The sequence below is a fragment of the Lycorma delicatula genome, chromosome 4, assembly GCF_047948215.1.
Source record: "Lycorma delicatula isolate Av1 chromosome 4, ASM4794821v1, whole genome shotgun sequence".
Classification (NCBI taxonomy): domain Eukaryota; kingdom Metazoa; phylum Arthropoda; class Insecta; order Hemiptera; family Fulgoridae; genus Lycorma; species Lycorma delicatula.
Window position 1 is genome coordinate 60823796 of NC_134458.1, and position 23547 is coordinate 60847342.

The 23547-nt window shown below is 29.6% G+C and overlaps 1 protein-coding gene across 4 annotated transcripts in view; it reads right to left on the reverse strand.

Moving 5' to 3' along the window:
- The window catches only part of LOC142323448 (WD repeat, SAM and U-box domain-containing protein 1-like), a 95057-nt gene that overhangs the window by 58260 nt on the left and 13250 nt on the right, over positions 1-23547 (reverse strand). For all 4 annotated transcript variants that reach the window (XM_075363081.1, XM_075363082.1, XM_075363080.1 and 1 more), the window contains exons 2-6: positions 15971-16142; positions 14319-14461; positions 11114-11310; positions 6912-7147; positions 3779-3872 (exon numbers count right to left, since the gene is read on the reverse strand). In XM_075363081.1, the coding sequence (XP_075219196.1) occupies positions 3779-3872; positions 6912-7147; positions 11114-11310; positions 14319-14461; positions 15971-16142 (842 nt within the window). The remainder of the gene's footprint in view (positions 1-3778; positions 3873-6911; positions 7148-11113; positions 11311-14318; positions 14462-15970; positions 16143-23547) is intronic.

Consider the following 23547-nt stretch of genomic DNA (forward strand, 5'->3'; position numbering starts at 1 on the left):
ATTGTTGAACAAGTGAACTGAAAACTGCGATGTGATTGGCAATTGATGATTAGTGCTCTGGCTGATGAATTTCTACATGTTGGGACATACCTCTATCTACACAATTGTCACAGAAAAGTTCAGATATCACAGATTGTGTGCAAGGTGGATATCGAAAATGCTCAAGGACCAACACAAAGAGCAAAGAATGTGCAGTAGTCGAATGTGTTTGGACCACTATCGACAAGATGGAGATGATTTATTTTCCCACATTGTTATGGGTGAAGAGACGTGGATATTCTACACCAACACAGAATCAAAACAACAGTCAATGCAGTGGTGCCATTTAAGTTCCCCAAAACCAAATAAGTTTAAGCAATCTTTGTACTCAAGTTGAAAAATGTTGAAACTGTTTTTTGGGAAGAAAAGGGCATCATTTCGGTTGATTTCATGGAACGAGGCTCAACAGTTGATATGTACTGTGAAATGCTCACCAAACTGAGATGTGCGATCCAAAATCGACGATGTGAGAAACTATTGTCCGGCGTAATCCTCCTTCACGACTACATACATACTAACACCACTGCCATAACCAAGAAGAAGATTCAAGATTTTCATTGGGAACTTTTTGACCACTCTCTATATAGTCCTGACCTTGTACTTAGCAACTACTTCCTCTTGCATTTGAAAAAGTGGCTTGGTGAACATGGTTTAAAAACAAGGAACTCAAGATTGCCGTTATCAACTGGTTCAATTCCCAGGCAGTGAACTTCTATGCAGAGGGGTTAAAAAAAACTGGTGCAGCATAACGAAAAGTGCTTAGAAGTCAATGATGATTGTGTGAAAAAGTGAAGCAGATATGTAGTAAACTAAAATTGAAAGTAAAAACCTTTTCTCACGAGTTAATTATTTTGATGAACAAACAGCCCTTACTTTATGAATATGCCTCGTAATATATATTTAATTTAACAATACAAGTTTTTATACATTACATACATTTTTAAAATACATATTTATATAAACATTAATTTAAATTAGAATCCCAGTTTTACAAAAACTGTTTTTTTAAATAAATGAACCACTTGGAGTGTAAAACAAACTCAATAACTGAGAAATGTTCTTCGATCTTTAGATCATTTTTAGTGTCAGTAAACTTATTAGATTATAAATGCAGTAAAATTTAAGATTAAAAAAAATTATGTAAAAAAATAAACAAAAATAATCATAAATGTAGATAAAGATATTATTAAAAATCAAGACTGAAGATGAACTAAGGATCAAAAGACACTTCTTAACCATTAAGTTGTGTTTTATTACTTCTATTTAGGCAGTTCATTTATTAATAATGACAATGATGCTCAGAAAACAGAGGGAATGCAGGTTAAAAAAGTTTGTTACAAAAGTATATATGCAATATTAATTATTTATGTTAAATACTAGCCAGTCAACTGTGCATTTTAATATTACTACAGTTACAAAGCTATACGTATTTATAAACCAACTGCTAATTTATAATCTATAGTTGGTTATTATAATTTTACTTATAAGTACATAACAAAAAAAATCTATAAGTCCATAAAAAAAACATACAATAAAATTTAACAGTTGAAAATAATATAGGTCATCTGCTTAAAGGTAAAAATACTAATAATACAATTGTTATAATAAATACTCTGTTTAGCTATTAAAAAAAATTAGTACTCAACAAAAAAAACAAAATCAAATTTTCTCTAAATTGTAACAATGAGTCAATTCCACAGATAGAAAATATTCTTGATAAATGTAATATAATCTTCAGAGGATTGTAATAATTTAATGGTATTTACAGTCTGGTCATTACTTATTTAACAACTATTAAATGATTACTTTAACAGGCAAACCGAATCACAGGATAAAATAAGACCTTTACTGTTATAACAGTTTATTAAGCAATAACCAGATATAATCAGTTCTCCTAGTTATTAAATCTATAATGATATACAGTGGAATTTTAGTAAAATATTTTATCTTTACTAGGAAGGATGGCAGTCATATTAATTAAATTAAGCTAACATTTTTATAAAATGCATGCTAAGATTTTGTAACTTCAAACTGCCACTGCATACTGTGTATTGCATGGAAATTCGCTAGCAAGCACACATAAAGCCAAGTATAAATAATGTTGTGGAATCTGTTTTTTGTACTACTGTAATAATATTAAATTCATATGCAACTAACATCAAAGATTTAACATTTCTAACCTTGGTTTCAAAATTAAAGTTTAAAGAAAGAAATTACCTTTAGTTGTCTTATATTAACTTTAATCTTTCCTATTTAATTTTTAATTAAAAAATAATCTAAATTCAGTAAAAATTAATCACTAAATGTAAGTTTTTATTGAAATTTTGCACCATCAACTAAAACATAAATTTAAAGTACATTAAAGGCATAGTTATTAACATAAGATTCAATGTAAAAAAGTGAATACTTCTGATGGAGAAAATTATAATTATTACTAATCAAGAGACAATCATCTGAAGGACACACTAACATAAACAAACAAAAATATTTTAATGAAATGAATACAATACACAAATATTAATATTTGACCCAAAATTAAGGCTTAAGAGGTGAATATAAAAAAAATAATAATTAGATATAAATAAATATATTATTTTAGTGAAATAAATTTTTTTAAGATTCATATTATTCCTCTGTACTGGTTAAATTCTATTAAATAATTCTATAAAATTTTATTCTGCACTAGGTGGTTTATTAAATAGAATTAAAATATTATGTGTATATATTAAATGTGTATATATATATTATGTGTAAATATTAAATGAAACATAAACCACCAAAATGTGTGTGTGTGTGTGTGTTTTGTGTGTGTGTGTGTGTGTGTATGTGTGTGTGTGTGTGTGTGTGTGTGTGTGTGTGTGTGTGTGTGTGTGTGTGTGTGTGTGTGTGTGTGTGTGTGTGTGCGTGCATGCATGTATACATACAGGAAATACAGAAAAAATATTATGTAGTGATTTATTTAATGAACAAGTTTTACTCTTTCGAAAGCAATAATCTGTCAGTTTTTGACAAAAAAACAAATTTTCATATCGAACCATTGCTTGTACTCACCAGATTCAAAAGTGAAATTGCAGCTGAAAGAGATACAATTTGTCACTACCGATGACATTCAAAGAGCTGTCACTAACTGTTTGAAGAACATTCCTTTGAGGAGATATTTTAGCACTGTACAGAACTTGAAAACCCCCATCAAGCAGTAGGTCAAGTCAGACAGATCTTTTTTCAGAGAGCAGAGGATTAATCCAATATTTTTTTATCACCTTAGTTCCAAAAATTTTGAAAGGCACCGTATTCATATAATACTCATAACAGTTTATCAAAATCAGTTTAAATCCTAATAATTAATTTTCAGAGGGCAATTCAAGTAAAATTAGTGGCTGATGGAAACTGTGCAATGTTTGTTACAGTATGTGTGGGATACTTGCACTGATTACACAATTTAAACGATCTTCTGCAGAACTCAAGTTTTCAATTATATGAACTAGGTTTAGTTCACATAACTTCACATAAATGAGTTTCTACTGTACCAACAAATTTTTTTTATTATAAATATAAAATACAGTAATAAAATTAACCATCAAATTAACTTAAGAAAATATTAATACTAGAAATTCAGTAAGGCTTTACATCTACAAAATGGTACTAATAATGCATTAAGGCCAAATAAATTACTGAACAAAGTAATTTCAACAAAATTAAAAAAAAAAACAAAATGGTTTGTAGAAACTAAAGTACATACCAGTAGCAAGCAAAGAGTGATCTCTAGAAAAAGAACAGCAATCAACATATCTAGAATGTGCTTCTAAAACTCTCAGGCATCTTTGTGAGGTAACCTAAAATGCAATCAATAATGTAAATATATCTTTATACATAACATCTATTAAAATTACTGTTTTGTGTGGGTAATTAGTAAAAATAAAAAAAAATTAACAATGATCAAAAAATAACTAATTTATAATTTATAAAAGGATACACATTATTTACAAAATAATGTGGTACACTTCATTGATAACAGGTAACATAAAGAAATATTACAATATACCTTAAATAAATCCTTACTACTTTTAATATCTATTTTTACTGTACACTACTTTTAACATTTCCTATAAATTTTGAGTGATGTCAGATTCCTTTGAGTAAAGGTGAAACTGGGAAAACTAATATGAGATTCCTACCTGGGAAAACATGCATGAAGCCTAGAAAATGATTTAGACTGCTAGAACACAGCGTACAACATGTAAGAAAAGAGATTTAATCAGACTTAATTTATGAGAACATTTAACAAAAAATATTGCTAGGGATGCAATACACTTACAGAAAAAAAGAAGATATGCTTTTTCCTTGAAACATATAGAGCATACAAGCAAATAAAAAGAAAGATAAAGAAATAATGTCTAATTCGACTAACATTCTTTAGAGTTTAACTATCATGAATGAGTTAAAGAGGTTTGGATACATCAGTGTTGTACCAGCCCCTGTAGATGAATGGATAAAACCAGGATACATCAGTGTTACATTGATTATTATCAGTAAATACTACCCTCATCTGGTAAACCGATCTATGAATATATTAATATATGGAGCAAATAAGCTAACCTGATCAGAGATAATCTCTTTGAGGGATGAATATTTCTTTACTCCCCTTCCCTTATTCTTATCCTTTTTTCTTCAAAAGATACATTGGGAGCCAATTTGGCTACTCTTTGGCTCCATTTATGATGCTACATTAGCATATACAGGTAGCCAATGGGGTGCTGCTCATCTCTTTATTGGGGATCAGTACCATGGTGATTATATATGAGATCACCCAGGAACTCTGTTTCCGATTCACAATTGTCCAAAATACCTAAATAATAGCAGTGGTGTCTATATGGAAGCCGAGCTTCGCACTTCCTAAAATCTAAATCGAACCTACTTTTATAAACAAATTAATAATCAATTGATAATACAATGATGTTTTTTTTAGAAACTGGTAGTCACCAGTGTATTGAAACTATGTGACTCCAAACTGCCATGTGTGTGAGTGATAATACAGTTTCTATAACTAGCCAGATTAGTGATGTCAATATAATTACCTCTAAATTTCCAATGGAATCGCTGTAAGTTAATAGAATGGTATATACAAAATATATTGGGAATTACCTGATATGTTATTTCTGCTCAAATATTTTTAAGCTTTAAACTTCAACAGTCAACGGCATATACAACAGTTTGTCATCATCAATACCTTAGATAATAATATGCAAGAAATGCAAAGAAGTATAGTGTATGATCTTAGTTAAAGAAAAACCTTAAGTCTTTATAGAAATTTATTGAATACAGAATATTTTTAATAGATCTGAGTATTAAGAAGATTTGCAAGGCAAGGAAGGATAAGATTTGATCAAAAGGTGAACGAGGACCTGATGACCACACAATTTCAATCCAAGAAATCAAATGATACAATTTTTTATTAAAATTAATTATTATGATACAATTAAAATGAGTTGCTCAACTAAAAGAAAAAGATATCTAAAGGAACTTAATCTAACCTAACAATCAGGGAGTTAAGTAACATATTTCAATGTGAAGCTTTTTCCTCATCAGAAAAAATACTTTCAAAATCTTAGAATTACAAAAAATGCTGGATAATACCATATGACCTGATTAATTAACAGGCGAGTGGGATATGTTGATAAAAGCAGCATCCAAGCATGACTTGACATGAACCACCTCAAAGAAAGAAAAGATATACCTAATCTTTTATACAGCAGGATAAATGTTAAAATCTATCATTTATAAATCTCCATACAAAGAATGGAAGAATTTAATTAGTAAAACAGTACAGGTTCTTAAGAAATATATTAACAAAAGACTGCAAAAAGTGAAAAATCAATAGAAATCAGAATAGCAGAGATTTAATTGAAGAAAAAAATTGTTATTATGTTGTTAAACATGAAGAAATGTCTTTTGAAATGTTGTCTGCAGTGAAATTCTGAATACAACAGTCAACACAGTTAACAGTTTAACTTAGGTGATTTATGGGATCCCTATTTTTTCGTTCTTTTATTGCCTAGGAGTTAATCCCTAGGAAATAGGAAGTTTACATGTTTTACAATGATCAAGCAGTATAGAGTGCAAAACATGGATAATAAGAAAAGCTGGAGGCATTTGAAATATAGACTTGGAAGAAAACAAAGAAAATTAAATGGGTAGAGTGAAAAATGATAATAATGAAGAGACTGAATGAGAGAACAGAAGAGACTGAATAAGAGAACCGTTTATAATAGCTAACTAGTTTGTAAAAACTAACTGGCCAGGATAGGTCATGAGATGGGTTGATTAAATCAATGCTAGAAGGATGAAAAATAGATCAGCAGAAAATGAAAAGTCGAGGATGGAAGAGAGTTTATGTTACAATTTATGTTATGTTTATTTATGTTACAAGCAATGGAAATGGGAGCATCCAGAACTCAAAAATTTAACCAGAAATAGAAGAAAATCGAGATAGACTGGTGGAGAGGGACCTGCCCAGCGATCATCTGTTCATCATTTTGCCTTTGCTGTCATCATCATCATATGATGTATAATTATTTTTTATACGTTAAACCCATGAATACTTTCTGCTTTTTGTTGAAAAAATTACTGAAGTAACAAATAAAGATTAAAGCTTTAAAACTAGTTAATAAAAATTAAATGAAAATATCCATAATTTACTTCCAGGAGAAAAGAAATTCTATACTATTAGGTACCGTAGATCTAATCATTAAATACAATCAAAACAAAGAGAAATGTGTTTTTCACAACCAAAAAAAGTTACTGAAATATAAATATACAGACAATTATTTTTCCTATTGTTAAACTATACATTAAAGTATTTAACTGTTACTTGCATCCCATAGACGAGCAGTCTTATCAAGAGATGAAGAAACTATAAGGCTACCGGTCGGATTAAAATGAACACTAGTCACAGCTGATGAATGCCCAACTAGTGATCTAAATGGTTCAATTATTCCATTGGCTTCTTGTCCATCTAATACTTCTGACACAGTTACATCCCACATCCTGATTAAATGATCAGTACCGCAAGAGACAAGTCTATATACTAAATCCATCTGTTTACCATTAGCTGTAACATAAAACAAAGTACAGATTTTATAGATTTAAAAAACTACACTGACAAAATAATAATTAATAATTAAACATTTAATTGATGATAAGTAATTAAAACTACAAAACAAAGTAGGAGTAACGATGGTAAGGTAAAAATAGTGTTAAGATGAGGTTGTTGTAACTAGTATAAAGAAAAAACTACAATGGATGTATTTTAACTTGCATGATTTATGGGATCCCTATTTTTTTCAATCTTTTATTGCCAAGGAGTTAATCTCTAGGACCTTTAAGTGTTTTGCAATTTTCAAGCAGTATAGAGTCCAATTTACAGAATGAACTTATTGGAAAAAATATTAAAAAAGGAAAAGTACAATAAATAACATTATAGGAGTATAATTTGAATGCAGAAGTGTGTTTAAAAAAGAAAGTGTATACCAATCATGAAAATAAAACTGTCTTTATTAAGATTCATTCATTACAAAAATTACCAATAAATTATAAAAAATTGAATATAACAGTACATACTGCATGTATATAGCGGATTTTAATTTGCGAGTTTCCAGCATAGATATTTAATGTATGTAGATATAATGAGAAAATTTATCAAATCTAACATAAATAAAATATCTGAGCTTGTAAAAATAAAACAGACCTAGTCATTTCAATGAAATAAAAATTTTACGTATTAAAAAATATATACAAAACAAAACCATGGATATTTATATAAACAGTCTATAATATGCTCTCGAACTGCTCAAAAACAAATATCAACATTACATCAAACATATGTGCATTTTTTAATTTATTTATTTTCATCACTAAAGCACTTTATCTGCACACAGTTGCATCTAATCATATTTTCTTAACAAAATTCTTAACATTTTTCAAATATTTAACTCATCTAAATCTTTTACAACTGAATTATTATTAATATAATTGAATATACTAGAAAAAAAAGTATTATAAATGCTTGTTTTACATCAGGAAAATTGTAAACATTCTGGTCCTCTAGTGTGTACATGTTGGATATTTTCATCTAAATATACAAGGTCTGATCATTTTTCTCAAAAAGTATCTGAATGCAAGCAATAAAACTTGGAAAAGCACAGTACTAGTACCTAGAGTACATGCATGTGTTTTTATAACCTTATAGAATGAGTGAGTTCATTTTGACATTACACAGGATATATTAGAATGGACCAAAAGTGATTCTAACTTCATTACATACTGGAATGCACCAACCAATGATTCTAACTTCATTAAAAACATGATAACTGGAGATGAATTTCAAGTGTAAGGATATGACCTGGAAAAAAAGATCAGTCTTCTATGTGGAAGTCACAATCATCCTTAAGGCTAAAGAAAGCAAGACAAGAGAGGAACAGAATGGAAATGGCATTAAGTTGCATTCTTCATGATGCAATTCAGTGCAAGAGACCTCAACTATGCAAAACACACAAGTGGGAGTTTTATCATGATAACTCACCCCATTCCTCCTAGTGATTTCTGGTTGGTCCCAGAGCTGAAAATCTGGCTAAAAGGGTCCCAATTTGACAGCAAGAAGATGTAATAATGAACATGACAACACAGCTGGTAACCATTCCAAAACATGAATACAAAATATTTCCAATAACAGGACTGCTACGTTAAGTGTATGAAATCACAAACGGGACTACTTTGAAGAAGATTAATTGGAAGCCACTAAGGTATTTTTATTTTTCACAGCCTATGGTCAGTCACATAAGTTTTGCATTTATTGGGTAAATACTTGAATTCCTTAATAGTAAGTAAAGAAAATGTCAGATGTCAGTCGCAACAAAGTACTCTCTTTCCCCCCTCACTTTTCAAACACTTTGTCTATTCATAGAATGGTATTACATGTCGATAAAACTGTAAATTAAAAATGAATTGAATTCAAGCATTCTGAGTTCTTTGTCTGCTAAGTTTGCACTGCACCTGTATCAGTATAAACAGCTATTCAAATAAATGAAAGAAAAATGACAAGTTTACTCATTTTTTTTCTTAAACTGGATATATAGGCTAGAGTAGTGTTAACCAGTACAACCCATTATATATCATGTTACTCACACATGTTCTGTGTGGTTCCCATATCAAATTCTCATCAGTATGAAGACCCAAATTCCTAATCACCTTTACTCTTTCAAAAGGTATGTCACTTGTCAAAGCCAGATTAATTATAACATAATACAAAAACATAACACAATCGTTTAACAAATTACTATAATCTAAAATCATAAATTTACATTTATCAGCATTCAAATCAATGTGAATGTGAGAAAAAGAAAGAGAGAAAACATACATTATATACTCTTATTATGAACAAGTTATAATATTGTACAAGTCCTTCAGTTTGAGAAGATTTTAAGATGTAACTGGTCACAGCATGTAACAAATAACATAATAAATTTGACAGAAAATAGTAAAAGAGAGTAATGTAAACTAAAAGTCATTGTCATGATTTAAAAGTTAAATCTGACAGAAAATTGAACAGGAAATTTAATATAATTAAATAATGTAGTTAAACGGTTAACCTATAAGACATAAATTAAATTACTATCCAGTTAAATTTAGAGCTATGTCACATTTTTTATGACAAAAGTTTGTAAAATAAAAGAAATTTCTATTTCATTTAATTCCCACTTTCTTGAAATACTAGTTATAAACATACACATTGATTAACTGTCAGGGCAGATAACAGAATGTGTAATGAATAATAAATCATCCACAAAATAACTAAGAATAATAGATATTGATCAATATCTGCTCTGAACTGCTGACAATGAGTTCTGAACAGATGAATACAAAATTTAAAAATTCTTCTGATCCCAAATAATACATTATATGTAATAGAAGCTCTCACTTCAAGAAAACATATCATTTCTCCAAACTTACCAACAAAATTTTTACTGAAAAATTACCAACTAATTTCTTAATACAATTTTATTTGTTTATTCAGGGTAAACATAGAATTAAGTAACTACTCTGTAATTTTTCAAGTATTACTATCAAGGATATTTGCTGACTGAAATATTTTTTATAATTTTTGTACATGTAGCATAGACTGCTATTTATTATTTTATTTTACTTTTTTAAAAACAGATTTTAAGTGGCATCAATCACTATGATTTTCGCTAGCCACTAATTAATATCACAAGCATGCAGGAAAATTTCAATCATCTTCAGTGATCTATGAGAACCAATTTATTAAACTTAGTTTGAGCTGTTGGCTTTTATCTTACCTTCAATTTGTAGGCTATTACACCCAGATACTCTAGATGTTGTACAACCCATTAAGTTTAAGGAATGCAGATTACTGTCTTAGACAACATCAGCTATTGGTTGAAAGAAAAAAGTAAATGATATCCAGAAGCTATATCAGTTATCTAAGTATTGATCTAGCGCAATGAAATGAAATTTCTTTGAGATATGATAAAGTATAGTGAGATAAAGATAGACTGAATGAAAAATGAAGCAGTGCAGGAAAAGGTATAACAGAAAGTTTAAGGGATTAATTAGATAAAACATGGTAAGTCAGATTAGTTATGTGGCAATAATGATGGTAGTAAGATGTGTCAACAGATGGTATAAGGAAAATGATCAAGAGAAGGCCAAGAAGCATTGCAGGTCAATAATGATAGAATGTGTTGGAAAAAGAACAAGCAATGTCAATATGATATTTGAAGAAGTGGTGGAAGGATAGTAAAAAAGAAGACATTAGTTCAGTCCAACCCATGAAAACAGTTAACAGATTAGAAGATAATCAAAACAAACAAACATTATGAAAATTGAAGGATGTAAATTAAACAGATAACTGTAATAACCAAAAACATATCTAATAAACTGGTTTTTACAGATCATCAAAACTGAAGAACATAGAGGTACAGTTTCACTGCATGCTGCCAGAAAAATTATTTTCTTAAAAAATAATGTTCACTCTCACTTTTATGATATTACAACTTACAACTGCGCTCATAATTCTGCATAAACTCAAGTCCAAGAACACCAAGATCATGAGCATCACTGATAATTGACAGAGGGGCAGTAAAAGTGTTTACATGCCATAATTTTAACTGTCCTGAAAGATCTCCACTGGCTAAACAAACAGAGTCTGGCGAAAAACAGATAGCATGAATTGTTTCCTCATGGCATTCAATAGATCTGTAAATCAAATCAATTATACTAAAGTCCACTAATAAAAATAACTAATACAAAGGACCACTAATAAAAAATAAACAAATTTATATCACCAAGCTGTATAGCCTAAAATTATAACAGAAATAAACAAGCAATACACATGAAATAAAATTAATAAAATTTAATAAAAAAAATATATATTTAGTTTCAAGTAACCTTAATACAGATTCAAACATAAAATAGTGAAGTTCTACAAAACTGTTTTTTCATAACTCATCAAGAAGGTTGACATAAAGTTTTTAAGGCCATAAAGTCCGAATATTATTTTCTGAAATATGTATCATCACTTTCAAGCATTTATATTCCTCTACTATCTATGGTATCAAATGGAGAGGAACTGGAATAAAAGTGAAAAAAAAAACCCAACTGCAAAATTCATTTTTTCAAAAGGAAAAAAGCTTTGTCCCCGATTTTTGTACTTTATTTCTATTTAAATAATATTAGGTACACAATTACAATTTTATCGTTAGAAATTTTTGTCCTATTATGATTAAGCTTACGATTCATTTTTGATGTCCTATTGTGTTTTATTTTTTTGAAGTTAGTCATATTGTAAAAATACTATATTAAACATAACACTAAATTAAAGGATATCTTATTTACAAAACATTTAATTAATTAATTTTTTTTACTAAATAATATTGACTCTAATCAATTATTTTTTTCTGTTTTCTTATGTCATCATGAAGGTCTGTATTAAATTAGGATAACTGATTTTAATCCTACTCTACTAGCCTAACAGGCATTCTTCATTAAATTATCTTCATACCATTCCTAGACCACATCAGGTCCAGTTTGCAAGAATTGATGAATATAAATGATAGTTCCTTGGTTATGTTCTCTTATATTTTGTTACAGCTACGACAACAAAAAAACGGGCTTATACATGAAGAAAACTAAAAAAACAAGATAAAAAATACTAATGTTTTTAAGTTGCACCCAATTTTATAATAAAACATTAATACCTGAAAATATTGTAGTTTTTTATATATCTAATTTTAGAAAGAAAATGTGCAAATTATATTATTAAATTAATTGGTAGACCTAAAACTAAAAGTATTATAAACTAATAACAGATGAAAATGCTGATTTTTTTTTTAATCAACGAGTGGGCATCAACAGCTATGGCCATTAGCCCGAAAGTGGTAATTATATTATTTTTAAAATAATGGGAAAGATTTTATTTCAGTAACAAACACAGCAATTTTACCATACTCATGACTTGCTATAGACATGTATTATATTCACAAACTTACATGTAACATATCTGAACTGAATACAAGCTGTTCAACACAAAAACTGCAGAAGTGACAGAAGCAAGTCACATCCAAAACCAAATTTAGGTATTTTACCTAACAATTATCACCCCAGATAAAATACAATACACACTGTACTGATTAAATCAAAATATTAATATGTTGAATAACAATATAAAGAGCATCTTACAAAAAAACAGAAATAGTATTATGCCATGTACTAACAGTGAAAATAAAGAAAAAAGTCATGTAAACAGGTGTGGAAGTGTTTTAATTTTTTTATTAAAGCTAGCAAAAAATCTTTACCGTAATATCTGTTCCAAATTCAAAATAAGGTTATACTGAAATACTTGGGACACATTACAGGACAAATATTTGGTGGTTTTAAATGTTTTCTGATGTGAAAAATTACAAAAATGGGTCTTAAAAATCTATTTCACATACTTCCCAATAAAACTATTACAAAGCCCAAAAAATTAGAGTTAAAAGAAATCTTTCTCAGTTTGATGTAAATTTACTTTATTAAACTGTCAATAAACAAAACTTTGCAACAAAATTAAATATAAGTTTCATAACTTTTCTGCTATTAAAATTAAGTTTTATTTATTATTACTCTTAATTTATTTTGAATAATTTTTTATAATTTTTGTTTAATATTAAAAAAAATGGTTAGTTTGTCTTAAAAATTTAACAATTTTCTGCTACATTTTTATCTAGTTTGTTTTAAATAAAAATAAAATTTCTTAAACTTTAATTTCCTTTTATGTTGACTTTATATCAATTTTGTCAGTTACATTTTTTCTTTTAAATCTCATTAGAAAGTTTCATCAGCAATTTAACGAAGTAAATCTATGCCAATCCTAAAAACGTGTACTCCTGGACTCCTAATTTTTTGAATTTTACAATTTTCATGGTAATTATTAAATAATTTATGGATGATGAAGAATTAAATTCTACACAAGTTTTGATAATAAAATTTACACATTTATTACTCATTTAACAAAGTTATTGTACCTCAAACCTAAAAAAAAATGTATTTTCTTCACTGAATTTTTCTGTTTTATGTGGGATATCATGAAAACTATGGAAGTTACAATTCTGGTACCTATTTTATTAGATTTTTTATGCCATAAAAATTTCAGTACTAGAAACCATCAAGTTTACCTCTTATATAATGCCTTACAAATTTCAGTACGATTTATTTCACCAGGAGAAACAAAATCCAGGTAAAATTTTCACTAGCCATAACTCGATAACAAATTGTTTTCGGACATATGTTTGTATGAATTTTTCCTTATTTCAAGCTCTAGAATCAGTTCTCAGATTATTTCCCTTTCCTCCTAAACCCCTCTGTATATTATTCACATACATTCCCACAACTGAAACAAGAAAAAAGTCATACTTTAAAATATTCATTAAGTAATTTTGCTGTTAAAACTCCATTGATAACCTATACAACAATTAAAAATGTATACATTTTAACCACTTAAAACAGAAATCAATAAATAAGTGTCTATAAAAAAATATTCAATCTTTACTTTCGACTGTAATTTACAATAAAAAAAGTAAAGCATGGTTTTTTTTGTGGTGGTGTTAGTGGTGGTGATGGTATTGAAGTCAGTAACAAATGCTAAATTTTAAAATAGATAATGGATGAATGCATGGAACTCTTACAATTAAAAGAACTCAAAGAAAATGCATAAATGAAACACTAACTTTATAAGAGCTCTAGTAACCAAATCCCACAAACAAATTGTTCCATCATCACCGGCAGTAGCAATTATATTGCGAGAAGAAAAGCAACAACATCGTACTCCACTGCCTCCTGAATGTACAAATGTAGCGATACATTCTCCAGTCTGCAATTACAATGAAATATTATAGTAACAGTTTCATTTTATCTAAAATCAGAATAATCACAATTAAGCCCATGCCTTCAATATAAATAATAAAAATAAAAAATTAAAGGTAAAACTTTTTTGGAAGTTCTGCAAATGTACAGAAAGAAAAACACCATGCTACTTTCTGCAAATATTCTCTAATCTTCTTCTTACTGCATAATGGTACATTAAATTTAAGGTTACATCACTGTTTTCTGTTAAATTTCCAGAATTTTGAGAAAGTTGCTATTATTTTGATAAATCAGAAACCAAGATAAAATTTGTTTGTGCAGCACATACTCCGTCTCTAATAGAACATGATTCTGTAAGTGACTAAAGTGACTAAAGATTTCACAATTAAAAATAAACAATCAAGTTTACTTGAACTTACAGAATACCAATGAGTTGAAATAACTGACTACAGATTATTAGCTGACTGATGTCTACAGCCAAAATGCAGAAGATAATGAAGAAAAAGTTGTAAAACAAACTTCTCTGAAAAATACATTTTTATTAAATAAACGTTTTTGATGGTAAGTTAATTTTTCTAGCAAGTGTAAAAACATTTAAAAGAAACAAACATTTAAAAGAAACAAATATTTCCCTACGCCCAAAAAAATTCACAAAAGTTTCTTAAAATCATATTCATAGCTCATAATGTAGTTATTTCCTTCCAGATAAATCACTAAACCTAAAATACAAAATTTCATAGTTTTCATTAATATAATAATCATTTCTGAAGTAAGAACAGGTTTCTTATAAACAACAAAAACTTGTATTTATTCAAATAATATTTATTTAATTGCATAGTAATCCAAACACAACTTTATTTCCCTACTTGATTCTCCACAGACATTCAATCATTTTTCAATGATGGCACAGCTTAGTAATTCCTTTATTGTAAAAATATGTCACTAAGCCATAACTGTGTTTTAGCTGCTTTATTTTAACAATACAGAGGAATAACATGAATCTTAAAAAGATTAATTTCAATAAATAATATACATACATATATATATGGTGCCATAACCAATTGTAGTAGGTAACCATGACAGGGTATGGTGTAGTCATTCCAATGGATAGCAGCAAAATATACCAGGCTAACTAGGAAAATAAGAAAAGAAGTGACTTCTCATTGCTTTCTTCACAGAGCTGAATAGACTGTTGTATATCGGTATAACAAGCTCTCCTAAATGCAGTGATATTCAGCCTTACAACCATTATTTTCATTCAGTTTACTACAGGAATTAACTGTCTAGTATTCATAAAAATGCTTAGAGAAAACTAATCAACTGTTTCTCTTCTTTTATATGTTACAGCCAAATGAAAAAACAAGTTAGCGTAAACCATAAATTAATGCACCTTTTTTTTTCTACAGGAAACAATAGATTACATACATTATCTCTATTTAGTACGGTAAATATACATAAACATATGTAAAGTAGCATAATATACGCATATTAAATATTCTAAATGTAAAATTGTGACCTGGACATTCCAAAGATTTGTTGAACCATCTATAGAAGCAGAGGCCAGAAGTGAACCTTGTGGTGAAAATTTAACACATGTCACTGTGTACTTGTGACTCAACAAAGGAGAATATGTAGTATCTACAAACCCAAGACCCGGTTTCCATTCCCAAACACATACAGATTTATCCCTACAAAAAAAAAGAAGAAAATATATTAGATTAACAAAGAGTACAATAATGCTACATTATGGCATAAAAAACATAGAATTTCAGATTTTGGAATAGAAGTCTTAAATTTACTTGTCCTGTATCTCAGTCACTAATCTGGCTTTTTATGTGATCAAGAGATAGGAAATAGTCTCATGAGTCCCACAGGCAAAGTGAGTGTCAAGTAAACTCTGTTGACGGCTAGAAGTCATTGAGGCTTAAAAGATAGTACCCAGGTCTATGTGAGGCCTGAGATTCTGAGACTGATGTAGGTCTCTATTGGCTCAGGTGGTTGATGCAGTTTCCTTATTATGTATCCAAGAAAGAAGGGATGAAAGAGTGAAGATGGAGAAAGAGATCACCGAACCACACAGGAGTCCATAGGAGGAGGACAGTTTACATCCATGCCGAGGTCAACAGAAGTACATAATTTCAAAATTAAAGGCATCTAACGGTAAAATTAACACAAAAGTAATCACATATCAGTTGATCCACTGCAACAAACTTATTTCTATACTTCTTAAAATTTAATTCAGGTTTGCAATCGGCTGTCGTGGAGTTAACATCGTGTCGTTGGCTATGTATAAATGTGACTGCAGTAGTGACAATACACATAAATATAACAAGATTATTATTACATGTGAGGTTAAGTTTTATTACACTCGTGTTAATTTTAATTCATTGAATTTTCAAAAACTGTCAACGAAAAGTCATTATGGATGCAGTGTGTGAAATGCAGAGCAAAATCGTGCTTTAGTCCTAATGACAAAATCGAAAAGTTAAAACAATACAAGAGGCGTAAAAAACCTTTGTTGATCGAATTTAAAAAGTGAAAAAATGAAATCAAACAGGAGACGAAACTAAAATAGAATCGCTGCGACGTTCAGCCGACTTTTTCTATCAAAGATTAGATGATTTTAATATTAATAAGAAATTAAATTATTTGATCCTAATGACAAAATCGAAAAGTTAAAACAATACAAGAGGCGTAAAAAACCTTTGTTGATCGAATTTAAAAAGTGAAAAAATGAAATCAAACAGGAGACGAAACTAAAATAGAATCGCTGCGACGTTCAGCCGACTTTTTCTATCAAAGATTAGATGATTTTAATATTAATAAAAAATTAAATTATTTGATCCTAATGACAAAATCGAAAAGTTAAAACAATACAAGAGGCGTAAAAAACCTTTGTTGATCGAATTTAAAAAGTGAAAAAATGAAATCAAACAGGAGACGAAACTAAAATAGAATCGCTGCGACGTTCAGCCGACTTTTTCTATCAAAGATTAGATGATTTTAATATTAATAAAAAATTAAATTATTTGAATAGCATAACAGAGATTTAAAAAAGAAGATTAAAGCTTTTGAATCGAGAATCCATAAATTAGAACAAGTAGCTAACGCCATCAATAACACGTAAAAACAATTTGAAACTACACTGTAATCCACATTACCGGGTAAAATTACAGGTATTACACATTACACGACACTTTGCAGAGCAAAATTTAAACCAGAAATTCATACACTATACTAGATTGTTTACGTCAAAGATGATAAAGGTAAAACAGTCCAAACTGTATGTTAAAGAAGTAAGAAGTAAGCTAGTTCGACGATCACAAAACTGATCGTTTCTGTTTGACCCGCATTAATAAAAATCTGTCTGAAAAACGCATCTTTGTTTGCGAACGGCTGTTCGCCGCAACCGAGGAATGGCAAAGACGAGCGATATACAACGTTACCGAGTAAAGCACGGTGACATATATTCGAGACAGTTAAGTTACAAAAAAAATCCCAAATATAGCTGCTCTAGAGATGCTTAAGTAAAAATACGGAGTCGGATAATTATCCGGTAAAGTTACCGAATAATTATCCGGTAACTTTACCGTTTACGTAACACATTTTTTATCGTAACTTCAAATTAGGCTACGCCTTTTAATAACAACTTAGAAGTTCTAACCGATGCTGATATTTTTGAAACTTTATTGTCGATAATTATTGTGATTTCCTTCTGTTTAATCGTATAACCGGTTCTTTAGATCCATTAAACATATGAGTGTTAAGAACTTGAATAAAAATTCTGATCGATTTATCTACAAACTAAATAACACGAAAAACATTCGATCTAAGTGTTACCGGAAAGGTGGATCGAAGACGATACGAATTTAATTACAGTATACGAGTAGATGGTTATAACTTTACATATTTTATAAAATATGTAAAAATGCGGCGGTATTAGTATTAGGCGATCTAGCAATAACGTATCGACAGTATCACGTTACGAAACAGGCTCATCTTCGGATATTGAAATCGATAAAATTTAACTTTTTATCACTGTTTCTGTTTAATGTTCACCGTCGCCTTCTGCCGAGTCATTCGTCTACAGACTTTTCTTAATACAACAGTTATTTTTATCAGTGACATGACCACTAGGACCTTCTTAGTAACTCTTCGTCTATGTATTCCGAAACAACTCATCACATAACGTCTTGAATTTATTTGTAGTGTAATTCGTGGAACAAACAATACAAATAAGTTAGTACATCTGTATGTTTGCTTATTCACTCTAATTTATTGCGAAGCATGCTGTAGACCTATATTCAATACATAACAGTAGAATGATATCATTTCATGTCAAGCCAAACATGTATACGCATGTCGTGAGTCAAGTAATGAGTAATTCAACGTGATGAAATTTTCTTCAGTATGAGTTCAGTTCTTTGTATGATTTGCTGTGTTCTTTAGTTGTGGTAGTCGTTCTATCATACACATATTATAAAGATTGTTTCAATGCCATGAATTTAGTGAAATATTTTTATGACAAAACAACTTTTGATATTATTTTATTGAACACCAAGATGTGTTAAGTAGTGTGTGCGTGTGTGTTTCGCGCTGTGTTTTATTGCACTCCATGGTGAAACAATTTTATGAAGTATTTTAAATAATTAAGTATTTATAAATTAAAACTTAAAAATTTTTATAATTAAGTAAGTATTTCTGTAATAGTTAAGTTTACTTTCATTCATTAAAACATTTTGAATTTTACAATGAATAAAAATTGGGCTTGTAAAAATTTCCCAAATATTTTTTGTTACGTTTGCGGAGAATTCACCACGAAAAGTCAATGAAAACCAGTATCGAATCTGTTGAAAACTGCTTACAAATACTACTTTGACTGTCCCTCGGGAGACCAAGATAAATCTTCGCTCTACATGTAGCATGCATCAAGTGCTACATTAAACTAAGCCATTACTTAAAAGGAAAAAAGAGCATCTTTTTTTTGGCGTACCTATGATTTGGCGAGAGCCTACTAACCATTATAATAGCTGCTATTTTTTCTTAACAGATGTTACTGGTTTCAATTCAAACAATAAAAGCAGTATTGCAAACCCAAATGTTCGTTCAGCTACGAGACCAATACTTCATGGTGTTGATTTATCGATTCCGATTGCTCCAACTGCTTGGAAAGAAATTTCTGATTCCCAGAAGGTTCTACCGACGAATCTTGACTTCAATAGATATTAATTACATTCCAGGAGAATCAAATACTGAACCTCACCTCATTACACAAGCAGAACTGAGCGACCTAATTCGTGACTTCCATTTGTTTAAACAACATTAACTCCAAGTTTTATGTCTTAAAGAATGGAATTTATTAAACAAGGATACTAAAATTGCAGTGTATAGAAATCGAAACGAAAATTTACTGAAATACTTTAGAAGAGACGGTTTAATTTGTTCCTGCCAAGATGTTAGGGGGCTAATGTCTGAACTGGACATTGAATATATATTCATGATTGGCGTTTATTTATACACTCATCAGAAAAAAGCTTAAAGATTGTTATTCCATAGCTCGAATAAGTTTTCTGCTATTCCGGTAGCACATGCTGTAGTAACGAAAGAAACATATGAAAGTATATCAAAAATGTTAAAATCTTAAGTGATGAACACTTGTGGCGAATCATTGTTGACCTGAAAGCGATAGGGCTTCTTCTCGGTCTCCAGAGTGGCTTTACAAAATATATGTTTCTTGTTTTAGTGGGACAGTCAAGCTACAGATAAACACTAGGCAGTTAAAGACTGGCCAAAAAGAAATCAGTTTAACCCGGCAAAGGAAAATGCTGTCAATATTCCCCTTGTCGAAGCAGATCGTATTATTTTATCACCTCTTTACATAAAACTAGGCCTGATGAAGAATTTTGTAAAAACATTAGATAAAGATGGAGACGGCTTTAAATATTTAGCTGACTTTTTCAGAATTAAATGAAGCCAAATTAAAAGAGGGAATATCCATCGGGTCACAAATAAGAAAATTAGTTCGTGAAAATATATGTGACAACAAACTGAATCATAAAGAACGAGCAGTATGGAAGTTATTCAAAGATGTTACTAGTTTTCTTGGTAACAAAAAAGCTGAAAGCCACGATCAGTTTATAAATAAACTCTTAGTGAACTACAAAAATTTAGGTTGCAGAATATCATTAAAAATTCATATTTTACATTCTTTTTCCCTTTAAACTTGGGTGACATCAGCGACGAACAAGGAAAAAGGTTTCAGCAAGATATACTGCATATGGGACAACATTATCAAGACAGATGGGACGAATCTAATATGAGTGACTGCTGCTGGATGATAAAAAGAGAAGACTTCACTGAACACAAAAGGAAAATAAGAAAAAAGGAATTAAGATAAACGTAAATGTCTGCAGAATAAAGGTAGGAATTTTAATTGTAATTGTTATTATTTTTGTATTCTATTATTTAAGAAGTTTCTCAATATTTTAAAGGGTTATAACTAAAAATTTGAGGGTGATGAAGAAAAAACTGATTTCATTTTAAGATTCAGCACAAAAATACATTCTAATTCACCTACTTTTATCTCAGTTCCAATTTTTTTTTTACATGTGTTAGTAAATCTACTAGACAATCTAAAAATAGTAAAACTTACATCGAGCGATTGATTATTTACTAGACAGAAAATAGTTTTTTATATAAATCTACAGCGGTGATTTTGAAAACCGATGTCGGTGAACATGTTTGTATCACTCAAGAAATAAATTGACGTCGATCCGCCGAATAAAGTTATCAAAGGTAAAAAAGCGTAGTAAAAATAAAATTAATTACGATCAGCTTTTATCTTTACTACAGGCCGAATCGATTTTAAACGTATTACCGTGGATGTTTAATTCCACAATAATAATTATGAACTTTATTACTTGCCGCACATAAAGAACCTTTTAATGTAGGTCCGAAGAAGAAATATAAGATACAGCATCTTTTAAATCGACTAATAAAAAACGCAAAATTTTTTTATCTTAGAAACAAAACTTGCAGAGTCCAGAAAACAGTGCAATTGTACAAATAATTTGCGGATGTTAATGAAAATCCTACAGATCCACAGATTAATGATAGCATACTTATTTTTTGCTAATATTGGTTAGAATTGTGCTATTAACGGAATTCTGCTGACGCTGAGATCACCTATCGATGCAGAGTAAAGTTATCCCCGACTAACAAGTCTTTTTATCTACATCCCGAAACTGCGGAAAAGATTGAGATACAATAAGGACGTTAAAAGTTATCTAGTGCCTGGGATCGACGGAATCAGTCTTACCTGTATTAAACTGTAGCCAGTTTCATCTCCATACCGCTCGAGTTTATAATTAACTAATTTTTTGAAACCGGACAATTTTCTAAATAACTGAAAATAGCCAAAATTAAAGCTATACGTGTCGGATAACAGGAATAAATCGAACGATCACAGGTCGATTAGTTTACTCACCAAAGTTTTGACAAATTAATTAAATCAAGGCTGTTAAAGTTTTTTAAACAAATTTAGCTTTATCGTAGATAATCGATTCGGTTTCAAAATGCGGTATCGGCGCCCGAGATGCTATTATAGAATTAGTAAATATCATTTCAAATAATTTTATTAGTAATAAGAAATCACTGCTTTTTCCTGGACCCGGCCGAAGCGTTTGACACCATACCTCACTACGTATTGCTAGCTAACTTAAAAGGTTGCAGTATAAGTGTTGCTTAAGATTTGGATTTTTTTTTGTTTTATTTCGTGATTATTTTTCAAATAATATCAACATGAACAGAGTATCATTCAAGAATGTAGATCCGATAAATTATAAATACACAGTTACAGATTTTACAAAGTCCACTGATCTCTCAATTAAAAATAAAGTCGTCGATAAACAACGGGGAGTAATACATATGCAACTGCTTACTAATAATAAAAGCATTTAAATTAAATTAAATGCTAATATAAAACTGTGATTTGATAAACTGTTTACAATTTATAGTTTTAGTAAAAGAGTATTATAGACAAAACTTGAAAAATTAGATCCGAGATTAAAAAATAACCTTTTAAAAAAACAAGCCCGATTAGAATGATCCAGCAGCAAGGGACTCTGTCCAGGTTCTGCGATAAAGTAGGGAGTAATAGACTCCTGCCAACTTTGCATTCCATTCCATAAAAGAGTATTCTAAATCAGCATATTATTACTGAAAGATAATGCTGATTAACTTTATGTTACGGCTACCAGAGTCACTGAATTCGGATTTTATAGGTACTGTGAAGGATAGAACCATTCCGAGCAAACAAAGATTACACATACGAAATGGGTAACTGAGAACGTACGAAGTAAAAGGCATGTTGCGGTCAGTACTTTACCACCGGCAACTGATTCGAACCCGAAAAAAAATTAAATAAATATTAAAACACGTAAATGTTAAATTTAGTAAATATAGAAAACCTACAAAAAACTGATTCCAGTATATGTAATCATTTTTTTTTTTTTAATTAATTGAATGTAAATAATGTTGTAGTATAATGCCAGCGACACGGGAACGTAGAGAAGTAAGTGTAAAAATTATGCTATTCGAATAGTAGAAAAATTCAAAATATTCATGTAAGTAATTTACGATATTATAAAATTTAAAGTTTACCGATCAAATATTTAACATTAAACTCTTTACAAGGAGAATTCTCGATTAAATAGTGTGCGAGTAAATAAGTAAAAAGTTAAGCGTTTATATTTTATTGACGATTACACACACACAATTTACTGTCCTCTGTATAAAAATACTTCGATCAATAAAAGCAATAAACTAGACGTATTGACTACAATCACAATAGCAACGACTACAACAAGATATAAATCGATATGATAAAACTATCTTCGAACGAATAATTACAACTTTATTAGAAATTAAAAAGAAACTGACAAGCTAACCGATTCTAAGAAGTACTCGCCTATCGAGTACACAAAAATTCAAATTCATACTCTTTACATCATATTTTACCGTATACAAAATCGAAATAAATATTACTTTAAAATATACAGAACTCACTACTACACGTAAAAAATTTATCCGAAC